This window comes from Balaenoptera physalus (assembly GCF_965194825.1).
Source record: "Balaenoptera physalus genome assembly, chromosome: 5".
Classification (NCBI taxonomy): domain Eukaryota; kingdom Metazoa; phylum Chordata; class Mammalia; order Artiodactyla; family Balaenopteridae; genus Balaenoptera; species Balaenoptera physalus.
In genome coordinates this window covers 27,404,882-27,423,627 of record NC_138884.1, presented here as the reverse complement: position 1 = coordinate 27,423,627, position 18,746 = coordinate 27,404,882, and the positions used below count along the sequence as shown (strand labels likewise).

Sequence of the window (18,746 nt, the reverse complement as noted above, 5' to 3'; positions counted from 1 at the left end):
TGCATTGGCAGGCAGACTATCAACCACTGCGCCACCAGGGAAGCCCTCACTGAGAGCTTTTGAATCACTTAAAAATTATTCCTAGGGTTGAGGAGCACAGCTGAAGCTGGTTCCTCCAGTCTGCCCTGCTCTTTTAGCATCATCCTCCTTCTCTCTACGCTCCAGATTCTCTTTGAAGGCTCAGAGAGAACCTTCAAAGGGTCTCTCAGGGGAACCCCAAGAGTCTCTAAGGAAACCAGGCTCTGACCCTCAAATTCGGAACAAGTCAGGCAGGCTGGAGGCCTGTGAGGGGAAATGTGTCCAAAGTGGATCCAACCCAATTGGGGCCTTTTTGAAATGAAGGTCCCCATGATGGAAAATAGCCCTCTGGCTCCCTTCTTGACAGGAAAAAGACGTGGGGAAGGTCAGCATCTCATTAGCTCATGAGCTCAGGTAAATCAAGTTCACCCTTGATCTTTTGAATCTCCTCTGGATTTTTCTCTAGGAAAAAAAAATTAGCACAATTATGAAGGCTTTCATATAAATTTAACATAAAACATTCTTACTCCCTTTTTTGTTGTTGTTAATCTAATAAAGAAAAAACACATTGCTGATACAAGGCGATTGATGGATGGTTTTCTCTTTTAAAGGAAGAGTCAAAATATTAATACTTATGTTTTGATGAGAAAATTAGAGAACAATCTAGATTACTGAAAATATTTAGATGCTGCCCTAACATTCTGTTTCTTAAGCTTGTTTATTAAAACTAGTTTTTGCATTATGCTAGATTGTTTTATTTCAGTTAAGTGGATACCTTCTGATGGAAGATTTTTTTTCGCAGAAAGAGCACTTACAATTTCTAGCGATACATTAGTGACCCCAGAGTCATAGCACTCTCAGAAGCTACTGAGAAGCAGAGTTAATCTCCTTTTTCTTATTGAATCTCTTCTGCTGAGTCTCAAAGGCATTTCGCTGGGCCAGGGGAGGTATTCCTAACGCCACTGTCCATATGATCTTCAGCTTACAGGAAGAGATATTTCACTCGGCCAGTGTCATTATGTATACTTATACGGGTCCCAAATGCCAGTTAAGATTTGCTGAAACTTTCTGCCATTGCTGGTGCAATGAACACCCTTGTTCAAGCCACTAAAAACAAAAACACTTGTACCATTCTAGAGGTGATCTCTTTTGGCATCTCTAAGTATGTCTGAATGATCTTTTAAATTAATATTCATGGCCAAATTCACTGGAGGGTGTAAACTGAGGTGACGCAGGGAGCGCTTCACTGTTCCTGACCAGCACATGCGATCAACCCTCGCCTCATCCTTGTGTACTTATTGAAGGGTGCCTCCACTCCAGGAGTCATCAGCACCGTATCATCCCATGAGGTCCAGGGTAACGTGGTCAAGCCATTACCAGCAGTGCAGGGGACGCTGGAGCGTGGTGCTGGCTGCAAACACTGGCTCCATTCACCATCAGAAAAGAAAAGCCTGCTCCCTTTTCTCGGACAAGACTCCTGCTATGACTCAGTGTGTCTCCCAGCTGGGTAGCCATGAGTATGTTTCCTTCTTTAGCCCGTATTATAATGGAGGGTGAGATGAAAAGGAATACAGGCCCTTGATACCTTCTACTTGGAGTGCTAACTAATGCAGGGCGTCGTGTCTGATCTGCTGCTTGGCTGAGGGGATGGCAGATGGCCTTCTGAAAGCTTTTCAAACCCAGACTGCTTTCAGCGGGGCACGAGGGGGGTATTGTTACATTTTCCGAACGGTGGTAGGAAGAGGTACCAAATAAAAGCACACGACAATTGTGCCACTTCTCCAGGAAGCTTATTACCACCTTACAATGAGGGCTAATTGGGATGCCAAAAACAGACACAGAAACAGCTTTGACTATTATTCAGGAGAGATTTTAGAGAGCAGAGTCAGGAAGGAGGCTGAGGCATAAAGGAGGACAGTGGTGGGAAGAATATTGGCAGGGAAGAGGTGAGGGCCAGGATGAAGAGGAAAAAGAGGAGCTGTCTCATTTGTATCAGAAAAGAATCATGCTCTTGTTTAAAGGGTTTGTTCGTATCCACCCCCCGCCCCCTTCTACCACAAGCCTCTTTATGAGGAAGACGTCAACAGTCCGGCTTACAGAGCAGCATCCACAGGGCGCTGCCGTTACCATGACAACCAACGTGGACAAATCTTGGAGCCTTTTAAGAAACTTGTGTGTGATCTCCTTGAAGTGGGCAAAGGAGGAACTAAAACGTACTGAATACTTACTGTAGGCCAGGCTGGTTCAGGAAGCTTCCTTTATTATTTCATTTAATCTTCAAAACAATTCAGAGACATACTCTTATAATCATTTCACGACCGAGGAAACGGAGGCTCAGGGATGTTACATAACTAAAAGTCCAACAGACTCAAGTCCAGGCATTTCTGACTCCAAAGTTCAAGCCCTTTCTGCCACACTACTCTGAGCCAATTCTCCAAATAGCCAGGTCCTGTCCACTACCTGGCAAGTGATAGTAGGTGCTCAATAAATGTTTTCTGAAAGCAGAACTAAATGACCCAGAAGTGGAGATAGGAAAGAAACTCTTAAAACTAGAAATGATTTAGGAAAGCTGACCCTAGGAGTCTATTCTCAGCTAGGGGCCCTCATCCCAGTGTACACACAAACTCAATCAGAATTATTTGGCCAAAATGTTTTGAGTGTCTATTAGGTGCCAGACATTGGGTTAGGTGCCAGAAGTACAGACATTTTAAAACCCAGGTTCCATCTTCCAGCAGCTCACAGTCTGTTGGTGGAGGGGACCCATATACATACAAGTATAATATGCTGTGAAAAAATATAGGTAGAGATAAGCTTGGCATTCTCAGGAAGGAGAAAGGAAACCTTACTCAGCCTGGGAAAGTCAAGGAAGGCTTCCTGGAGGAGGTGATGCCTGGGTGAGTTCTTTTTTTTTAAAGTTTTTTTTGTTGTTTTTAATTAATTAATTTATTTATTTATGGCTGTGTTGGGTCTTCGCTTCTGTGCGAGGGCTTTCCCCAGTTGTGGCAAGCGGGGGCCACTCTTCATCGCGGTGCGCGGGCCTCTCACTATGGCGGGCTCTCTTGTTGCGGAGCACAGGCTCCAGACACGCAGGCTCAGTAATTGTGGCTCACGGGCCCAGTTGCTCCGCGGCATGTGGGATCCTCCCAGACCAGGGCTCGAACCCGTGTCCCCTGCATTGGCAGGCAGACTCTCAACCACCGCGCCACCAAGGAAGCCCCCTGGGTGGGTTCTTAAAGGATGAATAGGAATTAGCCAGGCAAGAAAGGGTGAGTTGTGTTATTCCAGACAAACAGAGCAGTACGAGCAAAGTCCAGAGGCATGAAATAGACAGCATGTGCATAGAACGTTAAGTGTTTCCTACTGAGCCCAGACTGTGCGGCAGGAAATGACACTGAAGAGATAGGTAGAGCCAGGAAGAGGGAGACTTTAAATGCCACGTTAAGTGTCTTGGACTTCAGCCAGCAGGGGATGCAAGGCATTGATCGGTCTCTGCAGGGAGAGGGAGTGATATAGGCAGTGTGGAGGAGAGATGTGAAGGGATAGAAATTGAAATAGGAAGAACAGTTGGGCAGTTGATGCTGTGGTTTATGTGGGAGATGATGAGGGCCTGATCAGGGAAGTGGTGATAGGGTTGGAGAAGGCCAGATTAATTTGAGAAACATTTTCAAGGTCAAGTCAGCAGGAATCAGTGATTTGATTGGGTTGTGAGAAATGATAATGGGACAACGACATGTGAATTTCTCGCTTAAGGAACTGGGTAGATGATGCAGCCATTCATTAAAATTATGAATCATACGTGGGAGCAGATTATGGGGTGCCCAAGGGGTAAGATGAGTTCATTTGACACCTGGGACATATCTAGGTTCTAGCAAGCAGTTGGATTATGAATCAGAAACTAAGAAGAGAGATAAAGACAAATGATAAAGATTTGAGAACAGAAGTCTGAAAATAGATTCTTCTGCAGTCATATCTGGCCTGCAGATGTGTTTTGTTTGGACTTCCATGATACTGTTTTTAAAATTAGGATTAGGTGGAAAACAGGGAAGAATCAGGAGGTTGCACCAAAAAAACCCCTGTATTTTTGGTGTCTCTTGAAAACTCTGCTTTTTTGCATTTCCATTCTTTCATGACAGCAGTCAGCTAGAAGTGGGAAGCAGCTTGGCTCTCTGAGCAGGGCACATGGTCTTCGGGAGCCTCAGTCCTCACCTGGCTGGGCCCCTGGCCCAGAGGCTCAACGTTGGTTGCTATCTCATCATCACAATTGCTGTTGCCTTGCTTACAGTAGAGTTAAGAGAAAAGTAAACTTTTCTTGTTCTCTTAATCAAAAGTAGCAAAAGAAATCTAGTCCAAGAGGGCTGTGTGTTTCAAAGAAAATGATGTTGTGAAATTAATAATGTTCCCATATATTTGATTTGCAAACAAACCATGTCCTTGTTGAAAGAATTAAACTTGAAACATCACTGTGAAATAAACCATATTAAGAGTAATATCTGCTATATTTAAAAGATTTAAAAGATACATGATGACTTTCCATTTGTTATCTTCTTTAATTTCTTTCATCATTGTTTTGTAATTTTCAGGGTACAAGTCTTTACTATTGTTAAATTGTCCATACCACCCAAAGCAATCTACACACTCAGCGCAGTTCCTATCAAAATCCCAATAGCATTTTTTTACAGAAATAGAAAAAACAATTCTAAAAGTAATATGAAACCACAAAAGCCCCCAAATAACCAAAAAAACTTGAGAGAAAAAAAGAACAAAGGTAGAGGCATCACACTTCCTGATTTCAGAGTAATAAAAATATATTATAGAGGTGGACCTTCAAGATGGCAGAGGAGTAAGATATGGAGATCACCTTCCTCCCCACAAATACATCAGAAATACATCTACATGTGGAACAACTCCTACAGAACACCTACTGAACGCTGGCAGAAGAACTCAGACTTCCCAAAAGGCAAGAAACGCCCCACGTACCTGGGTAGGGCAAAAGAAAGAAGAAAAAACAGAGACAAAAGAATAGGGATGGGACCTGCACCAGTTGGAGGGAGCTGTGAAGGAGGAAAGGTTTCCACACACTAGGAAGCCCCTTCGCGGGTGGAGACTGCGGGTGGCGGAGGGGGGAAGCTTCGGAGCCACGGAGGAGAGCGCAGCCACAGGGGTGCGGAGGGCAAAGCGGAGAGATTCCCGCACAGAGGATCGGTGCTGACCAGCACTCACCAGCCCGAGAGGCTTGTCTGCTCACCCGCCGGGGCGGGCGGGGGCTGGGAGCTGAGGCTCGGACTTCGGAGGTTGGATCCCAGGGAGAGGACTCGGGTTGGCAGTGTGAACACAGCCTGAAGGGGCTAGTGCACCACAGCTAGTGGGAGGGAGTCCAGAAAAAAGTCTGGACTTGCCTAAGAAGCAAGAGTCCATTGTTTTGGGGTGTGCGAGGAGAGGGGATTCAGAGCACCACCTAAACGAGCTCCAGAGATGGGCACGAGCCGCGGCTATCAGTGAGGACCCCAGAGATGGACATGAGATGCTAAGGCTGCTGCTGCCGCCACCAAGAATCCTGTGTGCATGCACAGGTCACTGTCCACACCTCCCCTCCCAGGAGCCTGTGCAGCCCGCCACTGCCAGGGTCCCGTGATCCAGGGACAACTTCTCCAGGAGAACACACGGCGCGCCTCAGGCTGCTGCAATGTCACGCCGGCCTCTGCCACCACAGGCTCACCGCACATTCATATTATAACTACTGTACCCCTCCCTGCCCCCGGCATGAGTGAGCCAGAGCCCCCTAATCAGCCGCTGCTTTAAACCCATACTGTTTGGGTGGGAACAGAAGCGTGAGGGCGACGTGCACGCAGAGGTGGGGCCAACTCCAAAGCTGAACCCCAGGAGCTGTGGGAACAAAGAAGAGAAAGGGAAATCTCTCCCAGCAGCCTCAGGAGCAGTGGATTAAATCCCCACAATCAACTTGAGGTACCCTGCATCTGTGGAATACCTGAATAGACAACGAATCAACCCAAAATTGAGGCAGTGGATTTTGGGAGCAACTGTAGACTTGGGGTTTGCTGTCTGCGACTGACTTGTTTCTGACTTTTATGTTTATCTTAGTATAGTTTTTACTGCTTGTTATCATTGGGGGATTTGTTTATTGGTTTGGTTGCTCTCTTCTTTTTTTTTATTACTTTTTTATTTTAATAATTTTTAAATTTTAATTATTTTATTTTATTTCATTTATTTATTTATTTATTAAAATTTTTTCTTTCTTTCTTTCTTTTCTCCCGTTTCTTCTAAGCTGTGTGGCTGACAGGGTTTGGTGCTCTGGCCTGGTGTCAGGCCTGAGCCTCTGAGGTGGGAGGGCCGAGTTCCGGACATTGGACCACCAGAGACCTCCCAGCCCCACGTAATATCAATCGGCAAACCCCTCCCAGAGATCTCGGTCTAAACGCTAAGACCCAGCTCCACCCAATGGCCAGCAAGCTCCAGTGCTAGACGCCCCATGCCAAACAACTAGTAAGACAGGAACACAATCCCACCCATTAGCAGAAAGGCTGCCTAAAATCATACTAAGTTCAAAGACACCCCAAAACACACCGCCAGATGTGGACCTGCCCACCAGAAAGACAAGATCCAGTCTCATCCACCAGAACAGAGGCACCAGTGCCCTCCACCAGGAAGCCTACACAACCTACTGAACCAACCTTACCCACTGGGGACACACACCAAAAACAATGGGTACTACAAACCTGCAGCCTGTGGAAAGGAGACCCCAAACACAGCTAGTTAAGCAAAATGAGAAGACAGAGAAATACACAGAGATGAAGGAGCAAGGTAAAAACCAACCAATGCTATGAGACTAGGTATCAATTACCAGAAAAAATCTGTAAAAAATACAAACACATGGAGGATAAACAATACACTACTAAATAACCAAGAGATCACTGAAGAAATCAAAGAGGAAATCAACAAATACCTAGAAACAAATGACAACGAAAACACAACGACCCAAAGCCTATGGGATGCAGACAAAGCAGTTCAAAGAGGGAAGTTTATAGCAATACAATCCTACCTTAAGAAACAAGAAATATCTCAAATAAACAACCTAACCTTACACCTAAAGCAATTAGAGAAAGAAGAACAAAAAAAACCCCCAAAGTTAGCAGAAGGAAAGAAATCATAAAGATCAGATCAGAAATAAATGAAGGAAATGATAGCAAAGATCAATAAAACTAAAAGCTGGTTCTTTGAGAAGATAAACAAAATTGATAAACCATTAGCCAGACTCATCAAGAAAAAAAAGGGAGAAGACTCAAATCAATAGAATTAGAAATGAAAAAGGAGAAGTAACAACTGACACTGCAGAAATACAAAGGATCATGAGAGATTACTACAAGCTACTATATGCCAATAAAATGGACAACCTGGAAGAAATGGACAAATTCTTAGAAAAGCATAACTTTCAGAGACTGAACCAGGAAGAAATAGAAAATATGAACAGACCAACCACAAGCCGTGAAATTGAAACTGTGATTAAAAATCTTCCAGCAAACAAAAGCCCAGGACCAGATGGCTTCACAGGTGAATTCTATCAAACATTTAGAAAAGAGCAAACACCTATCCTTCTCAAACTCCTCCAAAATATAGCAGAGGGAGGACCACTCCCAAACTCATTCTATGAGGCCACCATCACCCTGATACCAAAACCAGACAAAGATGTCACATAAAAAGAACACTACAGGCCAATATCACTGATGAACATAGATGCAAAAATGCTCAACAAAATATTAGCAAACAGAATCCAACAGCACATTAAAAGGATCATACACCATGATCAAGTGTGGTTTATCCCAGGAATGCAAGGATTCTTCAATATATGCAAATCAATCAATGTGATACACCCTATTAACGAATTGAAGGAGAAAAACCATATGATCATCTCAACAGATGCAGAAAAACCTTTCAACAAAATTCAACACCCATTTATGATAAAAACCCTCCAGAAAGTAGGCATAGAGGGAACTTACCTCAACATAATAAAGGGATAAATGACAGACCCACAGCCAACATCGTTCTCAATGGTGAAAAACTGAAACCGTTTCCTCTAAGATCAGGAGCAAGACAAGGTTGCCCACTCTCACCACTATTATTCAACGTAGTTTTGGAAGTTTTAGCCACAACAATCAGAGAAGAAAAAGAAATAAAAGGAATCTGAATCAGAAAAGAAGAAGTAAAACTGTCACTGTTTGCAGATGACATGATACTATACATAGAGAATCCTAAAGAGGCTACAAGAAAACTACTAGATTTAATCAATGAATTTGCTAAAGTAGCAGCATACAAAATTAATGCACAGAAATCTCTTGCATTTCTATACACTAATGATGAAAAATCTGAAAGAGAAATTAAGGAAACACTCCCATTTACCATTGCAACCAAAAAGAATAAAATACCTAGGAATAAACCTACCTAAGGAGACAAAAGACCTGTATGCAGAAAACTGTAAGACACTGATGAAAGAAATTAAAGACGACACAAACGGACAGATATACCATGTTCTTGGATTGGAAGAATCAACACTGTGAAAATGACTATACTACCCAAAGCAATCTACAGATCCAATGCAATCCCTATCAAACAACCAATGACATTTTTCATAGAACTAGAAAAAAAATTTTCACCATTTGTATGGAAACACAGATGAACCTGAATAACCAAAGCAATCTTGAGAACGAAAAACGGAGCTGGAGGAATCAGGCTCCCTGACTTCAGACTATACTACAAAGCTACAGTAATCAAGACAGTATGGTACTGGCACAAAAACAGAAATATAGATCAATGGAACAGGAGAGAAAGCCCAGAGATAAACCCATGCACATATGGTCTCCTTATCTTTGATAAGGGAGGCAAAAATATACAGTGGAGAAAAGACAGCCTCTTCAATAAATGGTGCTGGGAAAACTGGACAGCTACATGTAAAAGAATGAAATTAGAACACTCCCTGACACCATACACAAAAATAAACTCAAAATGGATTAAAGACCTAAATGTAAGGCCAGACAGTATCAAACTCTTAGAGGAAAACATAGGCAGAACACTCTATGACATAAATCACAGCGAGATCCTTTTTGACCCACCTCCTAGAGAAATGGAACTAAAAACAAAAATAAACAAATGGGACCTAATGAAACTTAAAAGCTTTTGCACAGCAAAGAAAACCATAAACAAGATGAAAAGACAACCCTCAGAATGGGAGAAAATATTTGTAAACGAAGCAACTGACAAAGGATTAATATCCAAAATATACAAGCAGCTCATGTAGCTCAATATCAAAAAAACGAACAACCCAATCCAAAAATGGGCAGAAGACCTAAATAGACATTTCTCCAAAGAAGATAGACAGATTGCCAACAAACACATGAAAGGATGCGCAACATCACTAATCATTAGAGAAATGCCAATCAAAACTACAATGAGGTATCACTTCACACCGGTCAGAATGGCCATCATCAAAAAATCTACAAACAATAAATGCTGGAATGGGTGTGGAGAAAATGGAACCCTCTTGCACCGCTGGTGGGAATGTAAATTGATACAGCCACTATGGAGAACAGTATGGAGGTTCCTTAAAAAACTAAAAAGAGAACTACCATATGACCCAGCAATCCCAGTACTGGGCATATACCCTGAGAAAACCATAATTCAAAAAGAGTCATGTACCACAATGTTCATTGCAGCTCTATTTACAATAGCCAGGACATGGAAGCAACCTAAGTGTCCATAGACAGATGAATGGATAAAGATGTGGCACAAATATACAATGGAATCTTACTCAGCTGTAAAAAGAAACGAAATTGAGTTATTTGTAGTGAGGTGGATGGACCTAGAGTCTGTCATACAGAGTGAAGTAAGTCAGAAAGAGAACAACGAATACCTTATGCTAACACATATATATGGAATCTAAAAAAAAAAAAAAATGGTTCTGAAGAACCTAGGGGCAGGACAGGAATAAAGACACAGACATAGAGAATGGACTTGAGGACATGGGGAGAGGGAAGTGTAAGCTGGGACAAAGTGAGAGAGTGGCATTGACATATATACACTACCAAATGTAAAGTAGATAGCTAGTGGGAAGCAGCCGCATAGCACAGGGAGATCAGCTCAGTGCTTTGTGACAACCTAGAGGGTTGGGATAAGGAGGGGGTGGGAGGGAGACACAAGAGGAAGGGGATATGGGGATATATGTGTACATATAGCTGATTCACTTCATTATGCAACAGAAACAAACACAACATTTTAAAGCAATTATACTCCAATAAAGATGTTAAAGAAATAGGTGATAATATTAAAAAAAATATATATATATATATGTATATTACTAAGTCATAGTAATTAAAACAGTATGGTAATGACATAAAGACATACAGACCCCTGGAATAGCATATGGAGTCCAGAAATAAATCCATATATATGTCAATTGATCTTCAGCAAGGGTGCCAAGAACACACAATGGAGAAAGGATAGTCTCTTTAATAAATGGTGTTGGGAAAACTGAATATCTGCATGCAAAAGAGTGAATTTGGACCTTTATCTAACACCATTCACAAAAACCCAAAATGGATTAAAGCCTTAAATGTAAGACCAAAGCTATAAAACTTCTAGAAGAAAATATAGAGGAAAATCTTTGTGACATTGGTCTTGGCAATAATTTCATAGATATGACACCAAAAGCACAGGTAACAAATGCAAAAATAGGCAAGGAATACTACATCAACAAAAACATTTCTGCACAGTAAAGGAAACAATAGAATAGAAAGGAAACGTACAGAATGGGAGAAAATATTTGCAAATGATATATCTGATAAGGGGTTAATTTACAATTAAATATATAATGAACTCCTCAATAACAAAAGACATTAATAACCCAATTAAAAATGGGCAAAAGACTTCAATAGACATTTCATCAAAGAAGACGTACAAATGGCCAACAGGTAAGTGAAAAGATGCTCAATGTGACTGGTCATCAGGGAAATGCAAATCAAAATCACAATGAGATACCACCTAACACCTGTTATGATGGCAATCAAAGAAAGAAACCCAAAGGACAACAGGTGTTGGTGAGGATGTGGAGAAAATGGAACCCTTTTACACTATAGAAGGGAATGTAAAATGGTGCAGCCACTATGGAAAACGCTCTTGAGGTTCCTCAAAAATTTATAAACGGAGCTACCATATGATCAATAATCCCACTTCTGGATATTTATCCCAAAGAATTGAAATCAGGATCCTGAGGGGATATTAGCACTCTGATATTCACTGCGGCACTATTCACAATAGCTAAGATGTGGAATCAAACGTCCATCAATGGATGAATGGCTAAACAAAAATGTGATATATACATACAATAGAATATTATTCAGCCTTAAAAAAGAAAAGTCCTGCAATATGCCACAACATGGAAGAACCCTGTGAACATTATACTAAGTAAAACAAGTCAGTCACAGAAGGACAAACACTGTATGAGTCCACTTATATGAGGTATCTAAAATAGACTCAGAAATTCCCTGGCGGTCCAGTGGTTAGGACTCCGTGCTTCCACTGCAGGGGGCGTAGGTTCAGTCCCTGATAGGGCAACTAAGATCCTGCATGCTGTGTGGCCAAAAAAAATTAAATTAAATTAAATTAAATTAAAATTAAATTAAATTAAAAAGTAGTCAGACTCATGGAAGCAAAGAATAGAATGATGACTGCAGGGGCTGGGGTGAGGGGGAAAGGGGCAGTTGCTTATCAACGGGTTTAAAATTTCAGGAATGTAAGATGATTAAGTTCTAGAGATTTGATGTACAGCATTGTGCCTATGGTTAATGATAGTCTATTATACACTTAAAAATCTGTTGAGGAGGTAGATCTCATGTTAAGTGTTTTTACCACGTGAAAATAAAATTTTTAAAAACAAAAAGAAAAGATACATGATGGGCAAACCTAATAAACTGAAATGAGCATAGAAATTTCAATAGTTTGTTTTGGAAACTGAATGAAATAAACAGTGATATACCATTGTCTCTTTCCCACAAGTACAGTGCTTGGCCCTAAATGTGTTTGAATTTACAAGCTGTTTTAGAGTCACTGGTATATAGCATGGAACCAGAGAGAGAAGGAAAGCAGGCCAAGGGCAGAATCTTGGGGAAAGACTTGTGGGAAAGGGTTCCCAAAGGAGCCTGAGAAGGATGAGGAGAGGTTAAAGGAGAACCTGAGAAGTGTGGTAGCATCAAAGCAAGGGGATCAGAAACACAGGAAGGAAGGACAGATCAATACTATCAAATGTCTTTGTCCTGCGCTGTGTGTCTGTCACCCAGAAGGGAGGCCAGTGCAACAACCGTACAGCTTAGACCAGAGAGTCTCAGACTACCTTGGTTCACAGTGCCCTTCATTTTAAGTAATTTTTTTACAGTTCTCCAAGGCCAAGAGAAATACCAAACAGTTCCACAAATTAAGTATTCAGGTCCAAACATCTTAATAAGTATTTGTGGCCTTAAAACTTAGTAATCATTTGGAAAAAAAATACTACACCTAAGCTGAAAGAAATTTCAATTTCTTTAAAACTTCATTCTTAAGTTTTCCTTCTTAACAGCAGGAAACTCAGCATGAAAATAGATGTTATTGAAAGAAATGTAGTTCAATCTAATGTGAAATTGTGAACAAGCTGCATTTGTTTCATAATAATTTGTCTACCTATTTTTATTTATCAAAGACCAAGAACCTCTTATTAACAAGAGCGAACCAGTACTGCCACATCAAATTGATACACTTATCTCCAAAAGCCAAAGAAAATGGGGTTTCAGTTCTTTCCTGCTACAAGTACATGAGCAATTTCCATTTGCCATCTTGGAAAGCTGAAGCAGCACGAAACAGAGCTAGTGCCTCAGCCCACTGCTGGTTACCACGCTGGACCATCGCTCAAGGCCCCTGGTGCCCCAGGATTCTGTGACTCGTCTGACCAGGGATGAGGAGGTCTTGAGGGCGAGCAAGGAGCCTTCAAAGCCCTCCCTCGGCTGCGAGAGCTCACCACCAGCCCGGGGATCCTGCTTACCCCGTCCCAGTTTATCACTTTATTCCGCGCCTACGCCTACTGCCGGCCTCAGACTCGGTTAGCTAACAACCTCGACGGTGTCCCTCTCCAAACCATTGCCAACCTTGGATTAGACACCTGAATTCAAATCCCCGCCCTCCTCTGCTTTTGTGGGCCCTGGAAGCGCGAGGGTGGCAGAAGATGAGACGCGGAGGGCAGAGTTGAGGCGGTGCTCAGGACTGGATGAAAGACATCTGTTTCACAAAGGCTCCTTCTCAGCCTCAGCGACCATCAGCTTTCAGGTCCAGCCCACGTCACAAGGCAGAAAGAATCCTGGGCGGGGGCGTCTTCGGAGCAAGCCAGCGCCCCGTATGAACCGCACCCGCCCACGGCATATAGGACGCCCCACGCGCACGCTCAGAGCTCATCGTGCCTTCCACAAGCAGAGGAGGTTTCCCCGGGTCTTCGTTTCCTTTGCTGCTGTCTGCAGCTCTGTCGTTTTTCTAAAACGCCCTGATGGGAGCATGTGAAGGCCAGCGGTATCCCACTTCTTCAACAGCCCGGGGACCTTGTACTTTTCCTCGCGTCGTAAAGGCTGAAAATGCTCCTCTTTGATTTTCAAATCCCCCAGCATGTTTACGCGGTGCCAGGAGGCCAAGCTTAACTCTGGCTGGCTGGCAGTTCGGCTAATTGGCCACACTTTAGAAAGAGGCTTTTTGAATCTGAGCATTTAGGGAGAAAGTGGAGAAGCGTGGCTGTATGAAAGCAATTGATGTTAAATATTCATGCTCTGCTCTGTTAATCAGAATCAGTAACCCCCATTGCTTAGCTGCAGTCTTGCTGGCTTCTATGACTCTGCTAAGGGAACTTGGATACAAAACAATGCCACCAACCCCCCCCACACCCACACACACACACACACACAAGACGTAGTTGCTTATAGGTTTGAAGTGTTTCCAGTTAACATTGTGCCACTCAGCAGTGTCTGTTTTCTTCCGATGTTGAATGAGCCATAGTTATCCCTTCCTTCAGCGTTTTAGAACTACTGCTCCCCTCTTTTTCCTTCTCTCCTGTGGAACTCAGCAAACTTCGTCCTTGCTTAAAAACCGGACATTTTCTGCAATAATTTTTAAAGCGAATTGCAGCGTATTCTAGTTCATTTTTCAGAAATGATAAAATTATTTCACAAAATAGAGAAGTAGTGGACTATAATTGAACAGATTAGGGTAATAATATCCTAGGTTGTTTTAGGTCTTCTCTCATCACTGACTTCATATTGGCAAACTGGTGCTAAGTAATATAAATGGGGCATCTGTACTTTATATATATAACATATACTTTACATATGTTGAGGTCATGTTTCCTGAGCTCTTAGGAAATAAACGTTTTATATTTTTATTTGTTGATTGAGTTTTTAAAGTATGTATAATTCAACCACAGGAACTTTTAAAATAATCACAATTTTAAAGGAAAAAGAAAAATAGCTCTTAATTAAACATTTTTTTGGTTTTATTTTTGTAGCTATATTTTTTCAAGTTTTCTACAATGACTATGTTTTACCATTATCATAAAAACAATAAAAACTATAGTTTTAAAAAACTGCTGAGCAGTTGCTGAATTTTATGTTTCAGAATTCATCAGGTTCTTCCTTACCTGTGTCATCTGCAAGAGAAATGTTGGTGAAAGTACGATCCTCCTCTTCCTCTTGGCTGGACCCGTCCATCTTGTTCACTTTTCAGGCCTGTTAGTGAGAAAAATGGGGGCAGGGGAAACGGCAGTTCTCTCATGTGATCGCCCTTGTTAAATAATTAATAAATGAACACCCACGTAGGTGCTATCTGATCCTTGCACAAGCCACCCTCTTCCTGCTTTCCACCTGAGGACTTCTTACTGTGTGTTGTGCACCTAACCGGAAATGATTAGAGACCCAAGTTAAAGAGTTACAAACCTTTACCTGAAGCTGTTGAGTTGGCACTCCTGCTGTACTCTGGCTAGATGTCAAACCTTGCCTTCAATCCAATGTCAGTTTCCTTAGACTGAATTGTCCAAGAACATTGCCCCAAAAGCCCTGGAATGAGGTTGGGAGGACAAATTGAGTTTTATGTGATTAACATATCTTTTGGACACCTACAATAAAATTCTAAGGGATTTGGGTCAGTGACCTAGCAGCATGACTTGGTCACAGAGCCTCAATTTCCTATCCTGTATCACAATGTCTTCTGTAAGGATTAAACATGAATAAAATGCACTTGTTCAGTGTCAACTACAATAATGACTCCAAACAATCAGGCATATGTGAGGGAATAAGATTCTCTATGTATTAAGCTCATCAATGCCCTCTCATATTACTGTATGTTACTCTGTGAAAGCTCATTAAAATGACAGGATCTCCCTTCTCTATTTCTGGAGGAGCCAAAGAGGAGAGATGTTGGCCTTCCCAACCCTTAGGCCAAAGGCCCTTTGCTAGAGGAGGAAATTTTCTTGTACAGCTGTTTTTCTTTGTCCCCTAGTCCCCCTCGATATACATAAACAAACCCAAAACTTTTTAAAAATTTTACATCATCACTCTTTGGGGGAAAAAAATCAGCCAAATTTGATGAAGAATTTTAAGCAGGTATTAAAATTGAGTTACTACATGCTATATTTTGCCCTAAGTGCTTTGATACATAGGATTTTTTTTATTCATCTGAGTTCATTGTTGCTATATCAAGCAAAATGGTTGTAAGCTGCTGGAAATCCTAATGTTAAAAATTAAATTTCACTAGAATTCCTCCTAATTTTCCAATTCCATCCTACACATATTATGTGCCTATTTGATACAAGCTGGGGACTTTGGAGGGCTCAAAGTAAGAAATAGCTATTGCTGTTAACAAGCTTATTAAAAAGCGCAAAGGCAAGAGTCATTGAGGTTTAGAGAAGGTGAAGAGTATACCTGGTTGGCAGATCTTGAAAGACTTAGAGAAAGTGACATCTGAGATGCATGATCAGTGACAAGTGGCATCCAGTAGGCAAAAATGGCTGGGTGGTGAGTGCTTTCTCAGTGAAGGGACATGGGCAAAGGCTCAGAGATGAGTAAGCATTAGGCACATTTGGGAACCAAGAGTGGAAGGTACATGCAGCTAAGAGATAGTAGATAAGGTGGCATATAGGTTAAGTTCAGAGCTAAGAGAGTTTTGAATTCCAGACTGTGTTAGTCCTCTAAGAATCGGACACTAAAGTGGGATTAAAAGGGTGAGAGAATACAGGGAGGGAACCAGGAAAGGCTGGGAGAGCCATCAGAACATGATGCAGAGCTGACAAAGCAGGATGGAAAGTCTAGCTTGTCCTTCAGACTAGGGAAATTTCGACAAGGTTGTCAAAGAGTACTCAAGCCAAAGTTGACCATAAGAGGCGTCCTGTTCCTCCCAGGAATGGTCTCCCTTAGCACTCCTGCAGTGCTTAGTTACTGGATGGGAGCAGCTGGTGGGAAGTGAGACCTCTGTGCAAATATGGTGATGGATTTCAGAGCACAGCAGCTGGAGCTCTTAGTCAGTTACACCAAAGTTGGAGGTCTACAAGGCATATGCTCATGGCTACCATATGAGCTGCTTTTCCTAGCAACTCTATATATAATCATGGAAGCATAGAAATACCTCTCTTGCCTGATCCGTCCTCTGTCAGTCCTAGAAATAATAGCACACACTTAAGTAGTTACTAGTGCTAAGCAACAACCCCATGAAGTAGGCACTAATATTATTTCCATTTTAAAGACGAGGGAGCTGAGGCATGGAGAGAGATTAAATAAAAGACAAGCAGCTAAGTAAGGCTGGGATTGGAATCCAGGCCCTCTGGATCCAGGGTCTGTGCTCTTAATCACTATATTTATACCATTTTTCCTGGCAAAGAATTTAGAAACCAAAGTGTGCATTTGGTTTAACCTATGTATTTGGGTTTTATTTTTATTACTTATGGCCAATTGTACTTTTTGTTAGGATTAGCCTAGGCACTTGCTTTTTTTTGTTTGTTTTTTTGCCTTCTTTCTGATTACCTTCAAGGACATTTCTCATGAAGTATCTATGTTAATGGACAAGGGAGTGAAAAGAGATAAAACTCAAGTCAGTCAGCTTTGCCACTCTTCGCATAGTCTTTGAGCAAAGTTATAATGGAGATGTTCACTTTTAACTGTAGTGGAGAATTATCTGTGGATCTAAATTATGTCAAATATTTACTCCTATGTTTTCTTCTACTAGTTTTACTGTTTTAGCTCTTAAAGTTAGGTTGTTGATCCATTCTGAGTTAATTTTTGTATATGGAGTGAGGTAGGGGTGCAGCTTCATTCTTTTGAATTTAGATATCCAGTTGTCCCAACACTATTGTTGAAGAGACTGTTCTTTCCCCTATTGAATGGTCTTGGCATCCTTGTCAAAAATCAATTGACCATAGATTGTGGGGTTGGGGGGGGTTATTTCTGGAATCTCAGTTCTATTCCATTGGTACTTATGTCAGTACCACACTGTTTTGATTACTGTAGCTTTGTGGTTAGTTTTGTAGTCAGAAAGTGTGAGTACTTGAACATTTTCTTCTTTAAATAATGTTTTGACTATTTGGGGTCCCTTGCAGTTCCGTATGAATTTGAAGATTGCATGAATTTGGTAATGAATTCTTAGATTTGACACCAAAAACACAAGCAACAAAAGAATTAATAGATAAATTGGATTTCATGAAAATTAAAAACATTTGTGCATTTTGATAAAGTCAAAGGACATTATAAAAAATGTGAAAAGGCAACCTACAGAATGGAAGAAAATATTTGCAAACCACATAGCTGATAAGGTTTTAATGTCCAGAATATATAAAGAACTCTTAACAACTCAACACAAAGAGACAGACAACCCAGTTTTAAAAATGGGCAGACAAGTGCCTGCGTGTGGTCACATCTGCCGGAGACAAGCGCTGCCTGTCTGAGCCCCAACGTCTGAGGAGAGGCTCTGGGGCGCTTGTCCAGGATGGTTTTTTCCTAAATAGCACAGAGCCTTGCTTTTCTGGATGCTCCCCCGGTGGTTTACTCCCTACGTTTAAGGCCTCAGGGCTGTGCCTCTGAGGTGGGAGAGCCAAGTTCAGGACATTGGTGCACCAGAGACCTCCCAGCTCCACGTAATATCAAAGGGCGAAAATCTCCCAGAGATCTTCATCTCAATGCCAAGACCCAGCTCCACTCAACGACCAGCAAGCTACAGTGCTGGACACCCTATGCCAAACAACTAGCAAGACAGGAACACAACACCACCCATTAGCAGACAGGCTGCCTAAAATCATAATAAGGTCACAGACACCCCAAAACACACCACCAGACGTGGACCTGCCCACCAGAAAGACAAGATCCAGCCTCATCTACCAGAACATAGGCACTAGTCCCCTCCACCAGGAAGCCTACACAACCCACTGAACCAACCTTAGCCACTGGGGGAAGACACCAAAAACAACGGGAACTATGAACCTGCAGCCTGCGAAAAGGAGACCCCAAACACAGTAAGTTAAGCAAAATGAGAAGACAGAGAAACAGGAGCAAGGTAAAAACCCACCAGACCTAACAAATGAATAGGAAATAGGCAGTCTACCTGAAAAAGAATTCAGAATGATGATAGTAAAGATGATCCAAAATCTTGGAAATACAATGGAGAAAATACAAGAAATG

General features: G+C 41.8%; 2 protein-coding genes across 4 annotated transcripts in view; one reads left to right on the top strand and one right to left on the bottom strand.

Moving 5' to 3' along the window:
- The window catches only part of SCOC (short coiled-coil protein), a 55,430-nt gene extending 36,967 nt beyond the window's left edge, over positions 1 to 18,463 (bottom strand). Inside the window, exon 1 of one of the 2 annotated variants that reach the window (XM_082463479.1) lies at positions 14,726 to 18,463. In XM_082463479.1, the coding sequence (XP_082319605.1) occupies positions 14,726 to 14,795 (70 nt within the window). In that variant the 5' untranslated portion in view covers positions 14,796 to 18,463. The remainder of the gene's footprint in view (positions 1 to 14,725) is intronic. The other variant, XM_082463481.1, reaches the window with a different exon arrangement.
- MAML3 (mastermind like transcriptional coactivator 3) overlaps positions 1 to 18,746 on the top strand; it is a 615,614-nt gene that overhangs the window by 17,229 nt on the left and 579,639 nt on the right. The gene's annotated exons all lie outside the window — the stretch shown is intronic.